The sequence below is a fragment of the Sturnira hondurensis genome, unplaced genomic scaffold, assembly GCF_014824575.4.
Source record: "Sturnira hondurensis isolate 20B ecotype Veracruz unplaced genomic scaffold, ASM1482457v3 Scaffold0019428, whole genome shotgun sequence".
In the NCBI taxonomy this organism is placed as follows: Eukaryota; Metazoa; Chordata; class Mammalia; order Chiroptera; family Phyllostomidae; genus Sturnira; species Sturnira hondurensis.
This window is the reverse complement of record NW_028092059.1, coordinates 562,407-583,580: the sequence shown is the minus strand read 5'-3', so window position 1 is coordinate 583,580 and position 21,174 is coordinate 562,407. Positions and strand designations below refer to the sequence as shown.

The 21,174-nt window shown below is 37.4% G+C and overlaps 1 protein-coding gene across 2 annotated transcripts in view; it reads right to left on the bottom strand.

Annotated features, from left to right (window-relative positions):
* ARHGAP15 (Rho GTPase activating protein 15) overlaps positions 1–21,174 on the bottom strand; it is a 630,630-nt gene that overhangs the window by 118,678 nt on the left and 490,778 nt on the right. For both annotated transcript variants that reach the window (XM_037027857.1, XM_037027858.1), the window contains exon 12: positions 12,119–12,253. In XM_037027857.1, coding sequence (XP_036883752.1) covers positions 12,119–12,253 — 135 coding nt within the window. The remainder of the gene's footprint in view (positions 1–12,118; positions 12,254–21,174) is intronic.

Below are 21,174 nucleotides of genomic sequence, written 5' to 3'. Positions count from 1 at the left end.
TTATGTTTTCCATTCACTTAGCACTGGAACTACAAAGATGGGTAAGACCAAGTTCCTACCACAGACATGCCTAAATCAGATTAAGAGATGAAAAAAAACATCGTGTAGCTCTATACCTAGATGTAAGACAACTAATACTCAGTTTCATATTTAAAAATTTAACAGAAGTAATTTACAATTAATTGTCAGAGAAATGAGTCGCAAACATACAAGCTTGGAAACAAAGAAGCTTGGAAATTACTTAAAAATTCCCTATTAATAATACTCTCACGATCTGTGTGCTTTCCTGTATGTTTGCTCTGTTTTAGCAAAGATGTCAAACATTTTTTTTAAAAAGAGGCTTATCATTGAATGTGAGTGGACATAGTAGCAACATTTTAAACACATTTGGCATTTACTATTATGAAAATAATGAACTTATTTTATAGATTTTATGAAGGTACATTTCAAGGTAAAGTGATGCTTTGCTGCAGTCCCACCTTCCAATTAGACAGCATATATGATGAAAGTTGTCAGAAACTTTATGATATTGTTTCTTAATTCATTTGCTGGAAAATGTAGTAAGGACACAGTGGTAAGGACTACAGCCTCCACTCTTTGTACCTACGTACACTTGAAAGCTTTTCTTTCTCCATCTGCTAGGTGTGTTTGGTGTTCACTGCTGTTTAATTTCATTTTTAAGAGTTTTTCAATTGATGCAGGTGCAAGAATGAGCACCTATAATATTGCCTTGTATTCAGAAAGAAATACCAATTTTTCAATTTCATTTTAAATTGAATAATCGAGACAGAAGCCTTTCTTAAATGATGGGGTTTTGAAACCATGGGTATGAGCAGACAAATTGATTTGTGTTTGATTTGGTTTCCTCTCGTGGTAGTTCTCTGCAACATAGTGTGTATCTGAGCCACCTCTAAATCTACTAGTTATCTCATTTCTAAGTAGACACTTGTTATCACTTTGTCCAAATCAGGGAAGAGTGATAGTTTCATGGTTGAGAGCAATAGCTTTGGAATCTTCCAGTTCTGGGTTCAAATCTCAGCTCTGCATCTTCCCACCTGGTAGCCTTAGGCATACTAATTAGCTTCTATGATCCTCCATTTCCTAAATAAAAATAATAAGAACAGTAATATCTATCACAAAGGAGTGTTATCAGTATTAACTTAAATGGTAAAATGTACATATAGCATTTGGCTATATGCAAGTGAAATACGGTAATTTTACCATAATTTAGAACTGTAATTATTATGAACAGTTCCAATATTTATTTATATATTAACTTGCTCTATTCATTTGCAATATTCAAAATTAAAACTAATTCTAAAAATGGACCAAAAGTCTAAAGAATTCTGTTTTGTAAATTTGGACTTCCCTTTTCTACTATTCTTCTTATGGTACAGTGTTTACAGTTTCTCCCCAAATGTAGTGAATTGTTATCTCTAATTGCTCCTGTGTTCCAAATGGCCTTCCAGTCTGTGTTATGTAATCTTTAAATGCATTTCAGAACCTGGAGATGGACATGGCAGACGACTGCTCAAATTACAATTGTAATAATGCCAAGAGGAAGATTGAATGATACAACTGAAGGATTTATAGTTAATAACGTGGGTTTGGGTCTCAGTTTCAGTGGTCACATGACTAAGGTGAGATAAGTCTTGTGAACCTGCAGAACTTAGAACTTAAAGCCAGAATCCCTGCTAGTGTTATTGCCTTGTCAGCCTGGGATCGTGTGGAAAAGGGCACATTGTACACAGTTACATGCCTGTTTTGGCATGTAGGTTCAAACTTAACATGAGAGAGAAATGGATAAAAGTGATACCTTGGACTTTAAATTCAATTTCATACCCAAAGAATATAATTAGATGATATTAATAAAGAGCTAATTGAATCTTGTGCTGAAATAATGGAAAATTATAAGGGAGGAAACTTCATATGCACTGATAAAGTCGTGCCATTAAAACAATCCATTGAAGTATACTTTCTGTTATGGAATTTTCATGCTTTCCAAATCCATATATTGAAGCTTTGCCCCCCAGTGTGATGGTTACTTGGGGGCAGGGGCCTCAGGAGGCAACTGGGTTTTGTTGAGAATCCTCATGATGGGATTAGTGTGTCTTCGAAAGAGCAAAGAAAAAAAGGAGAACACTAAACAGGAATTGGATATGTTTTAAATATTTCCAAATATTAAGGGACTGTTACAGAAAGATGTGCTTTGGATCCTGACATTGATTAACGTGATTTTTCCAGCTATGTTCTAGCTGGTCTGTCTTTCTTGTTTGTGGAGATCTCCTGGTCTTTGGCTTGGCTCACACTGCTCTGTGTTTTCCCTGGGGTCCAGCTCTCAGAAGTCCTGAGCCTCACAAGTTTGAGCACCACTGACAGGGATTTCTGAGGTCCCTCTGTGTCTAATGTTTGCTTAAGATCATTCCACTTCCCCCCTAAAACACTTTCATAATGGAGCACAAAGGAATAGAAATTTTTGAAAAATATTTCAATGAGGTGATAGTGCCTTCCTAGGTGCCAATTAGATATTCAGGAAAAACTACACAAAACATGTCAAAGAGCAATCTTACTAGGGAGCTCAGAGTTAGGAGCCTAAAGGAGAAGCCCAAAAGATTGTTGATTTCATCTGTTGGTGAGACAGTATCAACCCACAACTAGCACAACAGATGGCACTAATTAGGTCTGCCCATCCGTCACTTGGCAGAGGAATAGACTTGAGATCTGAGAGTCAACCTTTCACCTGCTGGACTTGCAAAGTGAGGATAAAGAGAGAAAGGGGCCAAGAGCTGATTGGTTAGACAGTAATCATGGACTCAGGGTCTTTTCGAATTTGAATTTTCTGAAAATAAAGGTGTTGTATGAAATAAAAGGGGGAACAGCACATTTAAAAGGAAAACTATAAATAAGTCAACAAAAGGAGAAAAGTCTCACAATTAGCCAATGTAACATATTTATATTTCATGGACGTTTAAAACTATGTTTGCTTTTTTCTTCTAAGCATATTACTTCTACTCTTAAAACCAGCACTGCTGCTTGTTTTCATTTTCCATGTTTCTGTTTTCCAAACCATAGGTAGAAAATGTATGAGTCAGTCCTTAGGGGTAAATTTAATTCTCCAAATTACATGGCAATTTTCAGTGAGGATGTTCTGCTGTTCCAACATGAGCAATATTCCCCCAGGAAGCTTGAGGAACTCCAGAAGACATCACTTCTGAAGTTTAAATCTCCAGAATAATAAGACATGAGCCAAATGAGGAAATGCCACATTTTAAGGAGTCCATGGTTGTCTTAGAAGCCATGGAGATAAAATTCCTTTACTGACAGAGAGGTGGAGAACCAGAGTAAAGGTGGGTGCTTGAGTGAATGAGAGCATGTGACCAAGTCCCAGAGAGTCAGAGAAGGAAGGGGAATGGCTCACTTCTCCCTCTATGTCAGGGTTTGAAAATAGCTCAAGGGGGGTTTAGTGCAAACATTTTCTTGAGAGTATTGCAAAAAAGTAATAAATAAGTCTACCTTTTTAAAGCTAGAATATTGTAAGTTGTGAGAGCTGAAAATAAAAAAAAAAGATGAAACATTTCAGGTCTGCAGAATGAGTGTGTGTGCACATGCGTCTCTGTGTCCCTTCATCTACGTGTGTTTGTAAGGAGGCTTGACTTCTGAGTGTGGCTCAGTGGGTAGCTTTTAATGCTTTTATCTGTGAGAAAGATCTACCATGTCACAAATGTCTGCACAGGCGTTGTAGGAATATAGTGGGTCCTGACACACCTTAAACTCTTCAACTACCAATGAGCCTATGACCCTTCACAAGCTGAAACACAGGGCCCACTATCAGCAAGGAAGCTAATTTCCCACAGGGAGCAAGAATTACTTTGAAGCTGTCTCTTCTAGTGTCACTGTGAAAGTCACAGATTTACCAATATTTAATAGAAGCAAGGCAGCGTCATGTTGGAGAAAATGGTGAGCCTCTGGGTTGTGATTAAGACATGTGTTCCAGAATAAAGTGACAGGCTTTGGTCTCATCAAGTGGGGTTGTACCTGGGAATGGCTGGCAGAACAAAAGAGAAGTGTCATGAGAGAAAGAATGAGAGTGGGAGTCCCTAGAGCGTGAATTAATAGACTATCCTGTAATACTATCCTAAACATATCTGGTACTGTTTGGAATTCTGGAAACAAATATTAAATCATAATAAAGATAGCCACATGTGTCACTTAAGGCAGCTTTACTAGAGGAGTGAAAAGGCTCTGGGAATGGACAAAAGGTCATCTGAGAGTGTGGTCTAAGGATAGTATGACTGCACTCTGATTTTATAAAGCTGGCTAACATTTACTGAATACAATGTGCCAGGAAATCTGTAAGTGCTTTGTCACGATTAGCACTTCATTAAATTCCTTACAGTCCCTGTGGGGAAGATACTAATTTACATCATTTTACAGATGGGGAAATTGAGGTTTAGAATGGTTAGGAGCTGGTACAACTAGCTCTCACAAATAGTAAATAGTGGAGTCGGAAGTTGAATGGAGATAGTGCTATGCTGTGCAGGTACAAATTTTGGCTTCACTGATGAGAATGATCTCACTGAGAAGTTAACATGTAAGTGGCAACCTGGAGTTATGCCGCTAGTAGAGGGATTGGGCAAAGACCCCCAACGTACTTGAGGTACTCAACAGAGAGCCAAAGGAACCAATGGGCTTGAATGAGAAGGGCACAGCAAGAGAGGTGTGGACCACCAGACCATTGTAGGACTTTGACAGCCTCACAGAGGACCTGGCTTTTCTTCAAAATGGAATGGCAAGCCGGGTGCAGCATTTAGATAGTATCTGTAACTAGAATCCTACTGGATTAGGTGAGAAGGAAGACAAACCTACCGGGAAAGGAGCAGAGGACGTTCTCCTGGAGATGTGGCCAGTCAGAGTTGGAAGTGGGTGGGTGGACAGTTTTTTGGAAGGCTCCCTCAGTAGTGATCACAACGTGGTGTCAGTGCCAACCCCAAGAATGTGAAGTGAGACAGGCGTCTCAGTGTGAAATGAAAGGTCACAAGCCCTCAGTTTCATTAGAATCTACTGATGCAGTGAACTTGATAACGGGCAATGAAAACTAGTCACTTAAATCTGCCATTAGAGGAATGGGTCAAGATAACTGTTTTCCACTGAGGTATTGAGAAATTCTGCATTTCGTTGTATGTCTTTTGAAAGCACGTCTGTTTGGTGGGAGTAGGGATGCTCAGGAAGCTGACTCATGAAGGCTTACTGGCTGATTGCTCAGCTTCAGAGTTTATTGCTTGGAAAAGTGACCTCTTAAGAATATGGAAGAAAGGAGTGCAAGTAAAATAAAAGTTTTAAGGAAAAACAAAAAGACAAACACCACATTTTCAATGGAGCTGGTTTTACCACTCAATTAATTTCAGAGTTAAGGAGCAATTTTCGTTCTGAATCACCTTTTAGTTTTACTTATAAAGGACTTTTCATTAAGCCAGATTAAGTAGATGGAGGTCCAGTGTTTATTTTCTACCAACCAAAGCATTCCTGCAAAAAGACACCTGTGCAAGCCATTTGGCTCTAGTCAAGTGTTTTTTTTTAAACAATTTATTTATGAATATAATTAGGATGAGTTAAGAGACAAGCTAATCATCAGCCATGAAGTTTCTAGTTTGTTAAAGAGACACATACACACTTGCACACTGATTAAAAAGTAACCTCAAGAAAAAACCCCGCCAATCGGTAAGAATGTTGGCTTGCAGTGGAAACTTCAGTAGACGGGGAGTATTTGTAAAATCTATCTTTACTTTAATTGCAATCTTTTTTGAAATGGTTGCATGGAGAATATTTTTATACTACATTATCTTTACCTCTCCGGTTTATTTGTGGTGGCCTTTCAGATGCCGCTTTTTACTTTCTTTAGTTTTAAGGCAATTTGTCACTATCATGCTTTCAAGTTTAGCGACTGTTTGTAGTTAAGTGTCTTGCAAGCTCTGTTTCTTTTCTCCCAAAGAGTGCCATCATGGAGTTGATGATGCATCAGAAATAGTTTGAACAAAGGGCAAGATAAAGTCAAGAGTAAAGAAAATATTTGCAAATGTGCTTGACTGGCTTTTTCTCTCCCGATTACTTAGTGAAAGTGTATTTTAAAGGTAAAATGGCATAGAGGCCATGGCGGGAGCTGTGAGGACATGCAACAGACACTTCCTGCCACGTGGAAATGCCTTTAAAATATTTTCATATGAGGATGGTGTGACTGACATATATTTAAGAGTATTTAATATATATGTTCTATAAGTATGACAGATATATGACTTGTATTTAAGTGCTAGGCATGGGGTAAGCTCCACCTTTGGTGACTAACAGTCTGCATTTTAAGTGGAGCTCAGTCAGTCTTATGAATACTATTTCTCACAGTTTGTTTTACCTTTTAATTAACCAGTGTTTACAAAATATGGGCATTAAAAATATATTGTTTTCAAATGCATCTGTGACTACAGCCTTTAAATTGAAGACTTGTATATAACATTATTTCTCTCTCAGTTTATCAGTGCTTGCCTAATACCTGTTACATACATACATACATATCTGTATATGCTCAAATATAAAATAAACATGATATATATTTAAACATCATATATAATATTTTTCTTAAGAGAAGCTGGAAAATATGGCAATATAATCAACATGAATATTTAATAATTAATATAACAATTAATTAATTAATTATGATCTAAAAGTAAGCTTTGATTGCATTCCCATGATAGGAAATATATAGAACATTACTCAGGGGTAGAAAGAAAAGTAATTATTTTTGTGCACAAAAGGCAAATTTGGAAACTCAGAATATAACATGTCAGTAAGTACAAACTCATATGCTCAATTATGAGCATCAAACAGGTGAAGTGAAGAAGCTGACCAAAATGAAATGAACAGATAGTCCTTGAAGAAATGAGATTTGGTGCAGGCTTGTGTCTGCACAAGCAGACTTTAAGACTATCCCTCAGAAATAATAGATAACTCATCTTGTAGGTAAATATGTGAGGTAGATTCTCTTTACTTCTCTATCATCTACTAATTAATTAGTCTATAGTTTCACTGACATGTCAACTCTGATCATTTGTATTTAAGAGAAGGCACATGAAAATTGATGAATTCAGAGCATTTATGAGAAGGAGGTAAAGCAGGTGCTACCTGGAGGAACTAAGAGAGGGAAAAACATGGAGTAGAAAGAAAAATGCCGCCCTGGCTGGTGTAGCTCAGGGGATTGAGTGTGGGCCTGCGAACCAAACAACTGCGGTTTGATTCCCAGTCAGGGCACATGCCTGGGTTGCAGGCCAGTTCCCAGCAGGGGACGCATGAGGGACAACCATACATTGATATTTCTCTCCCTCTGTTCTTTCCTCCCGCCTAAAGATACATAAATAAAGTCTTAAAAATTGAAAAAAAAAGGAAAATGCCTCCAACTGGTACACACCTTAACTCCCATACATGAATATGTATGTGAATATGTTACCATACATGGTGAAAGAAATTTTTTACATGTGATTAAGTTAAGACCCTTGAGATAGGGAAGGTGTCCTGGATTATCTGTGAGGGCCCAATGTAACCACAAGGGTCCTCAAAAGAAGGAGATGGAGGGGAAAGAAAGTCCGAGGGGGGTTTGACTATGGAAGAGGGCAGAGTGACATGATGTCAGGTAACTGCTGCCTGTGAAGGTGGAGGAAGAACACCACTGAGGGTGGTGTGCAGGCAGCCTCTAGAGGCTGGGAAAGGCAAGGAAGTGGATTCTCCTCTGGAACCTCCAGAAAGAAATGCAGTCCCTCCGACACTTTGCTTTTAGCCCAGTGAGACCAAGTGTCAGGATTCTTTCTTACAGAACCCTAAGGTGATAAATCACTGTATGTTAAGCCACTAACTTGGAGGTAATTTTTGGCCGCCGTAGAAAACTAACACACATGTATTGAAAGAAATGGTGGTTGTAGCTCAGAAAGCAGAAAGAAACCCCTGACATTCCCTGAAAGCAACCACCGAATGTGAACTAGAAGACAGAAGGCTTTAGAAAGGAGACATCCTGGAAAAAATGGGACTTTGGACAAGAGTGTCAGAAAAGAGTAAGGGCATTATAAAAGAAAAATAAACAGGTGGGAAAAAAGCAATTGTAAACTAAAAAAATCTATACAGGAAAATCATGATCCAAGAAAGGAAATGAAATATGGCCAAGAGTTTAAGCAATATTTGGAGTGGAATGAAATAAATTCTACCTGAACTGGTGAGGAATATCCTTTGAAAAGTGGAAATGTCCAGACCCCTTCAGACCTTTAGCCACAGACTGTTTGACCTATTACTAAAGTCTGTAGCTGTGTTTCTGTACCAAGTTCACATTTATAGTACTAATTATGCCTTCAGCGTAAAAGTCAATTCCAGAGAATTAGTCACTGCAGTCAGTGGGTTAAATCCCCACTAAAACACCCTGCAGGTGACCCAGTTGCATTGACCTTAAATACAGAATTTCAGATCAATACTCTGGTACTTGGATTCTGAAATATAAAACAATCTCTAGTGTTTTTGTTACCCCAATGGGTGTTATCAGACAGAGGATCACTATGGCAATCGCAGGTTCTTATCATACTAATGTTTGCTTTGGGTCCAAAAAAACTATTTTAAAAAGTAAATGCCTTCTGTTCTCTTTTCTTGGAATGCGTAGTGATGACTTTCAAGCATATAATGAAAATTAACAGTAATTTAAATAGCACAAACAATCATTAATTGCTTATACATAAAATAAAATTTCTTCCTTACAGGTAAAGCATTTCAGATGGATGTACAATTGCTTTGGTCTGTTCACCTTTCAACTCTGTCCTACAAGGGTAAAAGCTTTCTCTATTTGGGACCAAATAAAAATGTTAAACCATCGCAAACTGGGCTTAGGGACAGTGAGACTGAAAAGGGAAATAATGTTATAGCTATATGAACTGTGACATTGACTGGTTTTATGTTCCGCTGGTGTTTAAACAAATGAAACAAACAAACAAAAAACAAACATAAACCACTTCACGTATTTAAGCCAACAGAGTAGATTATTTTGGTTCAGGGAACTGGTTACCCATGCAATGAAGAAGCTCATAGCCAAATAAGGAGGAAAGAAGAAACCCAAAAACTAGCCATTGCAGAAAGCCACTACCATGCTGGAGGGGCAGAGAGAGACAGCACAACATCACAAGACAAGCTGGAACCAGAGTGAGTCTGTCCAACTCAAGCTGTAGACATGAAGGAGATGGAGCCTCAGGTGAAGAAGCCAACTAGGGCAGAGGGATGGGCAAGGGAGAGGGGGTGTGGAGGTAAACTAATAAACTGGCTTGCCTTTTCTTTCCCTTCTTCCTGCCATCTACTGCTGGTGGCTTCCACTGACTACAGTAGCAGGAAGACAACCCTAAGAGCACCTGTGAACTACAGCTGGCTAAGGTCAAGCTTCCAACCATACAGATCATAGAAGAGAAGGATGAGAATGGCCAAAGAGGCCCAGAGGCCATATATATGGTCATCTCCCCTGCGAATTTACTTGATCAATTCCTAATTTATTCCTCTTATAAAAAAAGCCAAGAACTCATGGGCAAATTTGTTGAGCTTCTCGCTGTATAGGTTTTAGAAGAGGCAGTGAGAGCTGTGATAAATTCAGCATACCTCTGGGACTGGATGGACCCAGAGGGTCCATATTTATATTTTATAAATATTTAATAAATATTTATTAAATACTTTGAAATATTTTTTTACTCAATTGGCACACAATGGGGTAAAAGTACTCCCCTGGTGTGGTTTTACTATTAATAAGGAATAGGTGGCTATTTTCTCATTTCTTGAAGGTATTTCAATATGATTTACAACCAAGAGCTGAGTTTAGGACACAAAAACTAATCCAAGGTTATGTCATAAATACGTGGGTTAGTAAACATATACCTTCGTCCATCATCATAACATATTTCTCAGATGTATTGCTATGTCCGTCAGTCCCTTCATTTTACATATTAAGTACTACCCTGAGTTAGGTAAGGCAAGTTTGCTCAAATTGATTCTCTTTGCCTGAATGAACAATGAAGGAAAACTCTCTTGTCTCTTCACTTCCAGATTGATTTCTCAAATACAGCTGTTGGCATGTATACAGCATCTTACATTTTAAAAGGACTTTCTTAAGCACTATCTCATCTATTCTCACCATCACCCGTTTTATAGGTACTGACAGCAGCCATCGTCACAACAGCATGCTTCCCACCTCAGCTTTGCCTTGTCCTGACCATGCCAGTGTTTCTGAGATTCTGTCCATTTTGGACCTGAGTCCTAGTACAGAGATGGTCCTACTCTTCTGCAAATGCAAAGAGTACGCCCTCACCTGGGTTCTGAGGGCCTGCTTCCTCTACCTCTTAAGAGATAAAAGAATGGCTTGCCTAATAACATTAGGCAAGGAATGGCTAATTAGGCCTTTACCTAATAACATTAGGTAAAGGAATGGCTTGCCTAATAACATTAAAATCAGGTAAACTAAGGGAAGCTTAACTAATTGATGTCCTGTATTAAAGCCTTCACATCAGCACATGTACAAGTATGTTTCCAAATAACATCCTCTTCACTTAAATATTTGGAAACCATGATGTGCAATGTGTATGACTTCTTTAAATACACACAAACAGAGATAGGTGCCCAAAGGCAAGTTGCTCCACTTTCCTACCAGAACACCGTCCTCTCGTTGTGAATCGTATCCACACTTCATGTTCCAAGACAAAATTATCAGAATCAGCTGTTATGGAGACGTCAGTTTATTTCTTTTTTCTTTATTCCTCTTTTTAAGTTAGGGGAGTCTGGGAACTATAAAACACTGTTTTTCTCGAGAAGCAGAAGACTCATGAAATGAAATGTTATGACCAAAGGTAAGAGCTTCCCCTCAAAACCCATCATTTGAGCAGAGCTACTGTGTACACCAGCCTCAAAACGACAACAACAACAACAACAACAAACAACACAATCCTGAATCGTGAGCAGGCAACAAGAGAAAGAATTTGGGAGAATAAACTCTGCTTTGTTCCTGTCGGTATCATTTTGGTATCAGAACTTTATTTTTGTGAACTAAGAAACAGAATAAAAGGGCATCCCAAGGGGCTGTTCTCCAACCTGGGCTCCCCAAATCCCCACTCCCGTTAATGGGAACACAGCACACACCGCCAGCCAAGATCAGACCTCCTAGGTAGAGCTTTTTTTTCTTGCAGATTTTTCTTGTTTGGACTTTAATTAAGCTCCTGCCAGGCTTGCAGGCTTTTTATTTTACCTTTCTTTCTTCTTTCTTTTTCTTCCTTCAATCAGCTTACTGCCAGGGAAATTTTTCCAAGCTGTCACAATAGTCAGTGTGCCCTAAACTATTAAATTTAAAGATGAACCAGGAGTCTCTTCCCTAAGAATCAATAGCACAAGTTTCCTTTGCATTTGGAAAATTTTTCATTCATTCATTCGTTCATTCATTTTTACTGAAATATGTGTGTGTTATGGATGAGAAAGCAATAGAAAAGGAAGCTTCATACAGTGAACAATGACAATTGGCTAGTAAGTGATGGAATTCAACCTCCCACAAAGTCATCAGCTTAATAGAAGAAACTTGTCATTCCTTAATTTAATAAACTGCCAGAAGCAAATTGTAGCTGGATATTTACTAGTATTGGTGGGTGAGATGTGAGTGAGTGAAGAGAAGGTGATGCCCCAGTTGGCGATTTGACGCTTCTTTATGAAATGTACTATTTAATGCACTGGAGTTCTTTTTAAAGATCCCTTTATACTCAAAGTATAAAGGAAGGGATGGGGGATGCCAATGGTGACCCCTTCAAAACAGTCTATGAGAAGCTATTTTCATTCAAGGAGGCTTGGTTGAAAACTGGCCATCCTGAATAGAATTTTTCCTTAATTAAAAAAAAAAAAGATGACATTACAGGACCAGAAATAAAAATAAGCCATCAAACCCACAAACACTAAAATGAAAGATGTGGAGCCCTGGGAATATTGTTATCTCCATGATGGCTGTTATCGAAATTCTTATTATTTACTTAATAATTCCATGCTGCCAGCTTATTCCAGCAAGCGCTCCTGTGCGTAAGGTACTTACTGATCGCTTCCACAAACTGCTCAAAGAAGCTGTAAGGGAAGAGCGGCTCAGGCAGCTCCCGGAAAAACATCTTCAGTGCTCCGGTGACAACGTGGATGTCCTCCCACTGGCTGTCGTCCAAATTCAGCTTCTCTTCTGGGAAAACACGAGGAGAAATGGAACAACTGGTTTTAATGAAACAATTACAAGACACTAATTATTATGTTAATGTTTGCCTACTATCATCAGCAACCGTTAACAGCCTTCTGCACCTAGAGGTTTGGTGCTGTGCATGTTTTTTCCCCCCTTTTTTCCGTAGGAAGGAAACATTTTCAATGGAATACCATCTGTAGGAATGCAGCTAACAAAAAAACAAGAGACACAAAGAGACAGTGCCATTGACACAGTATGTCAGATACATTTATTCCCATAATGCATCAGTATGAAAATTAGCATCACGGCTCAACGTGATTCAAAGCTATTTGGTTTTGAGGCCGAGGGGCTAAGAGTTGCCAATGATGGCCGGCTCAAGGGACCGGCCTAAAGGCCTTGCCGAGCCAACAGGAGACATATGCTAAACATGGCAATAGAAAATGAGTTATTGCTTTACATGTGTTAGCCTTGCTATGTACAAGGGAATAATGGGTAACACTTTCTTCCTTTTTTTTCTGAATATAAAGTCAGTAAGGAATAGAATACTGAGTGAGAAAGGATATTAATTCCTTCTTACTGCTTCAAAATATCTTTTTTTTTTGGTTTTCATCTCATCGAGGAAAATGTACCCAGCAACAATATTAGACAGACCCCTGTTGGCCTGTGTAGGCTATGCAAAGCTGTCAAAATGATAACACACTAAAGACAAACCACAAATGCTTACCAACTGCTCTTAGAAACAACGGAAATGCTTGCTTTGGAAGCCTGAGTTGAAACATTTAAATATTAAAGAAAATAAATGCCAAAATGAAGTTATGAGATGAAATAAAGTGATGTTGAGCAATTATTATTTTCTTGTTCGCTCTCAGTATGAAAGCCTAGCATCATTTTCACCCAAGAAGTGGGTACACTAGGGTCTGAAAATGACATCCTTACATACAAGTAAAAGGACACAAGGCACCAGAGCTTCGCTGCTGATCCGTCACATTTGTCCAGTTTTCTGTGTGATATAGAAAAGATTTTGGGTTCTGGGCTTAATGAAAACTAAAGCCAATCATTTTAGACAACCTGAGGGTTAATTGAAAAGCTGAATATCCTGGTAAGAACTTAACAGGTATTTGGTCAACTGGAATTTTGTTTCTTTATCAATGTATTAACCTAATGTTCACATGCCTCCTTGGTGTCAGTTTTTCACTGCAGAGAAGAATTTGCACCAAAAATGTTTTTTAAAAAAAGCTGAGAATTGTCACTGTAGGGAATCTCTGCGTGAACTGTTTTGCTAATACTGTTCATGTCCTTTTAAAAATATTAGCTGAAATCTTTATCAGATCTTTTTTTTTCTACATGGGTTATTATTTCCAGGGCTAGTGAGTGATGCTTCTGCTCAGTAGGATGTTTGCAATGAGAAGCAATGAAGGTAGATCTGTGTGTTTCAGACAGCCTATTTTTTTCTTCCTTTTCAGTCACCGGTTCTACCTCAGTCATAACACAATAATATGATCCCCAACAAAATCAGCAGAGGAGACCTCTTTCTGTCTTGCAATCATTTGTGATTGATTGTATTTCAACAATTAGTCTTTTATTTGGCTACACACTATTGAAATAGGACGACAGCATCTTAGCAGGCCAGCTTTAAACAGTCAACTCTTAACAATAGCATCAAAAAGGGAGACCTGATGGGGTTTACTGTCACTTTAAAGAACGGGGTTTTCACATTGTTGAAATCTGTCAGATATTTTGAAATGTCCCTCTCACTATGGTGCCACACCCCCTGCGTGCCCTTATAATAAAATTGGTTTTACTCCTGATTAAATCATTTTCTCCCTACCCACTACCATACTTCTCATAATGGACCTGTGCGCTCTACAGCTGGTGTTCTTCCCATGGTACCAATTCTTACTTTATCTTTTAAGCACTTTGCTGCTAAGATCTCATGCAGAGTGCTTATGTTTTGTTAAGAGCTTCATTCTTAGAGAAATAGCTTAACACATGTTCTAAAAATGTTGCACAACTTATTGCTTAAAACGTTTAGAAAATGTGGAAGTACTATGGTTTTGGCACTGAACTTTAAGTGAAAACCTAAACACACACACACACACTCACACATATGTGCTCCTATATACAACTATCTCTACCAAAAATTTATCAGAAAAGTCCAGCATGAAATGCCATTCTGATAGATAGGTTTGAAATTGTTGAAGGAAAGCATTCAGGTAAAAAAGAGAATGATTTCGTCTTGAGTAGGAACAAGAACAAGTACAGTAATTGTGTTACCAAATGCAAATGCCATTGATATTTATCAAGTTCACATAAATATCAGTTAATGCAAATGATTGTAAAATGGAATATTTCAAAACGCATTAAAAATCTACCAATAAATAAATACCATTTTATTATGTCAACTCAAAATCCCAGGTAATACCAATATCAACCTGTGTTACTTAGACCTGCATTCCTACTATAGAATATGTAGTCTTCATTTAAAGAAAAGTATTTATAGCATTCCAACAAGTAGCTCAAAAATAATATGGCAAGTAGTTGGGAATATAATATCTAATTTTTATATTAAATTTTTGCAGACCAGATGCCTTTAAGGTATATTTATCAAGGCCATGTGACTTATCTAAACATACAGTTATCTCTCTGTTTATAAGACTTCTTATGAATACAACCAGTTCTCAAGATGAATTGACCATAACCCTATTTCTGTGTTAACAGGTACCATTGTAAACACATTTGTATTATTTGACAGGTATTTTCTAACCAAACTGCTTACAGTGATGACATCTTACGCTTCTTCCTTTACCAGAAGAGTAAGGCTCCTAAATGGTGATGCACTATTGGCTGTTAGGGCTGGATAACTCTTTGTTGTGGGGGTGGTCCTGCATTCTGGGATGTTCAGCAGCATCGTTGGCCTCAACCCACCTGATGCCATAGCAGGTCCCAGTGGTGATGATGAAGACTATCTCCATACATTGCCAAATATCTCCTTGCCATTCAAGTTATCCCCAGTTTACAACTACTATAGTAAAACCTGTAAGAGTCTGTAGAAATTACTCAATGAATATTGATTTATGAAGCTGACCTTAGGTAGATAGAAAACTAGAAACCTAGATACATGCATAGTGAGATGTCTTTAACATGACCTTAAGAGTTGGTAATTTTTATTGACAAAATCAAAACCTTTTACAGAAAAAAATCACATGTCCACATTTCAGGGTGCTTTGCTACAAAATACAATAACAAACAATGACTTAGTGCTCACATTTTAGTAAGGGCTATGCTATGCACTTTATATTTGTTATCTAAGATATTTTTTCCAATAAGAAAGTGAGGTCCATGACATTGTTATCATCATCTCCATTTCACAGATGGTGAAAATGAGGCATGGGTAGATTAAGTAACTTTTCCATGGCTGACAAGGGATGAATCCAGGATAAGGAGCCAATAAGCTCCACCTCCCATCCCTGACCCTGTATTCAGACATAAATGTGGCAGCAGAAGTGAAAGGGAGGGGGGAAATAAATAGTGATTGCCAGTGGTAGGAGATTTACTACTACTTCCCAGAGAGTGACTTTTAGATTTTATCCTTAAAAGTCTTACTTGAGGTGATGCTTTTACCTGTAAACTGACTCATCTTTTCTAATTACCCGCTTATAGAAGAAACAGATTTTTATATAAAGAGATAGAAAACAAATTGGCAATAAAAAGAAACTGCATTATGAAAGGGGCAGAAAATGGGACAAATTGTTATGTGGTAGTGGAGAAAATAGGAAATAGGATAGAGTGAGAAAGATTATACAAAGTACCAGGCCTGGATAATATGCTGTTAATTCATTATCTATCCGTTTGTGCAATGAAAATAGTTAGAAGGATATTTGTTGGTATCAAATGAGAAAGCATATCTGAAAATCATTTGGAAAGCACTAATCAACAGATATATCCAAGAAAGACACCAATGTGATGAGGAAGGTGAATAAAGACCAAAACTATGTAACAGACTGAGGCAATGGAAATCCTGAGAAGACATTCTAAATGAGCCTGGTTGTTTCAGAGGATTCACCTCAGTGTGATTGATGCTGTTTGTAATATGAAAACTTTACTGTGAGGGAAGCCTGGTTGCATCAAGATACCTCATGACTCTCATTCTGTCCATTTGTGCTGGTTTCTCTTGACCTCTCTCCTACTTAGGCTATCTTAAATTAATTTTGGGCATGACTTTTACTTTAAGGCATTTAAGCAGAGTTGAAGATGGCTAAAACTCCTGAATCCAAATACTGTGCCAGTTTTATGAGATTACAAAGAATACACCTAAATGTTGTATCTAAACAAGGCCATCTTGAAATGCTCTTTCTTGAAGGGTCTTTTGTGTACTTTATTTATTTTTTAAATAAAAGCTTATCTACATCAGCCAAAAACAATCATATGTGATAAAAAATTTGACAATAGCTATCAGGAATCTTTCTTGAACTGAAAAATGGACCTCTGATAGTTACAATAGGCCACAGTAATTTACAAGGAAAAAATGCACATCTAAATATCACTGATAAATTATTTCCTGTAAGGGACTGCCTTCCATATTATAGGATGTTTAGCAGCATTCCTATCCGCTAGATTCCAGTAGCAACTTCCTCCACATGTGACAACTCCACCACAAAAAGAAATTAAGAGTAATATACAAATACAAGTAATAGTTTAATCACCACTCTCTTCGCAGAAAATTGCTTTATAGATGTGTAGAATCAGAAGCTGCAATATCAAATCTGATTTTAACTAAATTCATTGTATTAATTCAGTATTGGTCGAAATGTCATTGCAGATAACTTGAACTATTCAGAGTGGAATAGTAGCCCAAGAGTAAAGAGGTAATTCTTTGTGTATTGAAAAACAAGTGCACTTTTACCTTGTAATTTTTCCCATGGCACTTTTAAAGCCTCTTTCCAATTTTTATTTCATTGTTGTAATAAAAAAGAGGAAAAGGTACCCCAACTTTCCCAGGATACGGAGAGCATAGCTCTGATTTCATCAGTATAGTGATAGGAACCTATCACATTGTGAAACTCATAAGGAACGTGGTATCTGCATCCAGTGCTAATGACCATTTGGAAACTGTATCTGAAAGGCCTGCTGGGTACATGAAAGCCACATCACGAATGAAAGAGAAGCCAGAGGGACTATAGGTCTGAAAAATAATAATATGTTTGGCCATAAAATTAAACTGAAAGATTAGACATTAAAGTGGTTAAAACACTTTATCTATAAGGGTATAGCTGATGTTAGTTTAGCATTTAAAGGAGAGGATCAAAAGGAAGTTCATCGAATCACTGGTCTAGCTCAGCCTTTCCTGTTGTGTTGGCTCCTTAAAGTGACAGTCAGTTTGTGGTGGATTGGAGAGGTGCCACATTTTTGAACTTGGTAATGTAGACCCTGTGCCCAAACCAGAATCTTTTCCTGCTGTACTTGCTAAAGCTGCTTCCTATCATACCTTGGCTACAACGTGAAACTCCAGTGAGGATATTCTTAGGTAACCAGACCAGTTGGCCAGTTAATCTCTTTGTTCACTTGATTTTTATTAAACAAACAGAGATTCAACCAAGACTACATACCAGGGACTGTATGGTGTGCTTTTCAAAGCTATCGATGTTGAGCTGCTTTATATTCCTCAAAGGAGAGGGCTTCACCAGGTGCTCAGAAATATTACTCAAGTGAATATAGATCATGTTCTGGACATGTTACATCTTATTTTTGTCTCACAAAATAATGCTCTATTGACCTTGAGTACAAGCAGGAACAAATTCAATAACCTCAAAGAATATCACCCAAAATATGTGGTCTGTTATGGTCTAAATTGTGTTCCCTCTTCCTTACTCGTATGTTAAGGTTCTAATCCCCAGTATCTCATAATGTGACTGTACTTGAAATAAGGCCTTTGAAGGGGGTAATTAAGGTAAAATGACATCAGGTGGATGGACCCTAATCTAATATGACTGGTGTCCTTATAAGAAGAGGAGATTAAGATGCCTGTGTGAAGACACAAGAAGGAGATGAGCACCTACAAGCCAAGGCAAGTGACCTTAGAAGAAAGCAACTTGGCCAACACTTTGATCCTGGACTTCCAGCCTCTGGAACTGTGTGGAACCAAGAAAATCACCAGAAACTGCCCTGGCTAGTGTAGCTCAGTGGATTGAGTGCGGGCCTGCAAACCACACGATTGCGGTTTGATTCCAAATCAGGGCACATGCCTGGGTTGCAGGCCAGTTCCCAGCAGGGGACACACGAGAGGCAACCATACATTGATATTTCTTTCCTTCCCTCCCCCTCTAAAGATAAATAAATAAAATATTTAAAAAAAAGAAAATCACCAGAAACTCTATAAGACTAAAACTTCAAAAAAAAAAGCTTTAATTTCTTAATATCCAATGAGATATTTTGGCATGTCTTGTTGGTTTGCTTTTTATTACATCAGGCTGTGTATATTACTTTCGACATCACCTAAGAAGAGCACGGCATGCAAATAATGTCACAAGCTAATATAAAGTATCTTTAGTTATTCTCTTTCAGGGAGGTGGGACAGCCTTCTACATTTAGTATAGAAACTGAGACAGAAATGAAAACATCTGATTTTTAGTTATCCCCAGATTTCATTTGACTGAATAATAACCTAATGAATAGGTACATCTGAACTTGTGAAGCAAGCACCGCAGATAGAAAGTATAACAGATATGTAATTGCTTTGTGTTTTTAAAAATTTTAATGGCATAACATAAAACATCTTTTCCTGATCATAACTTCATGTATAATGCTAGCTTATAAAGTGATGTTATTGATATTATGCTTCTCCCCAGGCTTTTAGATACTCTTTTTTTGGTCTAGATATTGAGGTGAGGTAGTGTTGTTCAGACTTTAACCACAACAACAATGAATTGACTCTATTCATTGGGGTCATAAATTTTAAGGAAGGACACACCTTGTATAGCATGGTACCGGTATACTTGTACATTTCCCTAATTCCTCCCACACTAGAGCTTCCAGCATGCTCTTGCTTCCATTCAAAGGCTTTTTGTGCTCTGCAGACACTACACACAATGGTTCATTTTATTTGACCATCTTCTCTAAGCAGACTCTAAATTTGCTTGAATTCCATGGATGGTTTTTCACATTACATACTCAAAGGGTAGAGAATTCATAGGATTAAGTTTCGACAAAGTCATTTTTGAGTTTCCTTCTTATCTGCTCTAAATTTCAACACCATTGCTGTTTGTTCCCTCTCAGTTACATTACATTTGTAAATATCAAGCAGAAGTTCAGATCAAAACATATCTCATAATGATGTCTAGGAAATAAATATAACTAAGCCCTATAAATGCCCGTATATAGAAAACACAGGCAAGTGTATAGATGTTCTTAATGTGCTAGTTCCCCAGTTCTCTCATGAGACCTGTCATCTCTTCCTCCCAATGTTGTATGAGAATTAAGTAAAGAAGCACATGTAAAAGATTTAGTACAGGCTTGTTATAATATTATTAACATTTCTATTTGGACATTATCTTTTTTTGTCAGTCAGACTTCGGCAAAATGTTTGCAGAATCTAATACAATTTCTGGCTTTTATCATTCTTTTTATTACATTGTTGGTGTACGTGGGGTTAGAAATAGTATCATTTTAAGTAGGGAAAGGACTGGCTTTTTGCTAGCTTAGAAATCTGTCTGAAAATATTCTATCAGGAAAACAGAAATCAAAGGTGAACAAAAGTGATGGATGGAGACAGTGTTATTCCCATTCATTGAAACCATTTTATTCCTAGGTAAGAAGACAAGACATCCACTAGTTGTCAATTAAAGATAATGAAACGAAGAGATTTCTAGCAATTGTTGAGAATAATATCTTTATTTTACCTAAATCATCTTGATTAATTGGTTGATGAGTGAAGTTTAGTAAATTTTCTACTTTGTATCATAAGAACAGCCAGGGTTCTACAAAGTTACCTGAAATAAGATTTAGGAAATTTATACATTTTACAACTACTTGCATAAAGTTATACAGCCTCACTAGCTCTTTATGCATCAGGTTCTTTTTTTAAAAAAAAATAGAATAACACCATTTTCTTAATTCTGCAATCATACAATGTTCCAAGTTCAGAGAAGTGGTATAGAGTATTTAATGAATCTTTCTATTATCAATAATTTTTCTGAATCAAAAGTTTTAGAGATTTTTTAACTTCAGAAGAATCTGCCTGCCTGATTCCAGGGGCTTCCAGCTTTCAAATATATAGGGTATAAAATCACTCTGTGCCTCTCTCTACCATAACTTTGGGGAATCATAATTCACATAAATAATTCAGTGTGGGTTGTTTTTATTACAAAAGAGCTATAAAAACCAGTTCATCAAAGTTGTCAAAACACTTGGTAATATGATACTTGAAAATGTATAACTGTTTAATATGAAAAGTGTGGTGCTTATTGTTATTTAAAAAAATTTGTTTTATTTGAAAGAAAGGATTCACACAATTTAAAGTTACAAATATATGAGGTTGTACTGCAGAATTCACTTTCTTGTATCTCCCTAGCTAGCCAGTTCACATCCCCAGAGAAAACACTTATTATCAATTTTCAATGTATCCTTTGAAAGGCATTTTATTTATATATTTTTAGGTTTTATTTATTTTTAGAGAGAGGGACGGGGGAGAAAGAGAATGAGAGAAACTTAGATGTCCAAGAGAAACATTGATTGATTGCCTCTTGTATGTCCCCAACAAGTAACTTGGCCCACAACCCAGGCATGAGCCCTGGCTGGGAATTGAACTGGTGACCTTTTGGTTTGCAAGAGGATACCCAACCCACTGAGCAACACTAATCAGGGCTCAAAGACATTTTCCATACTGAAACAATATTACCCTCCATCACCACTTTTAAAGAAATACAAAT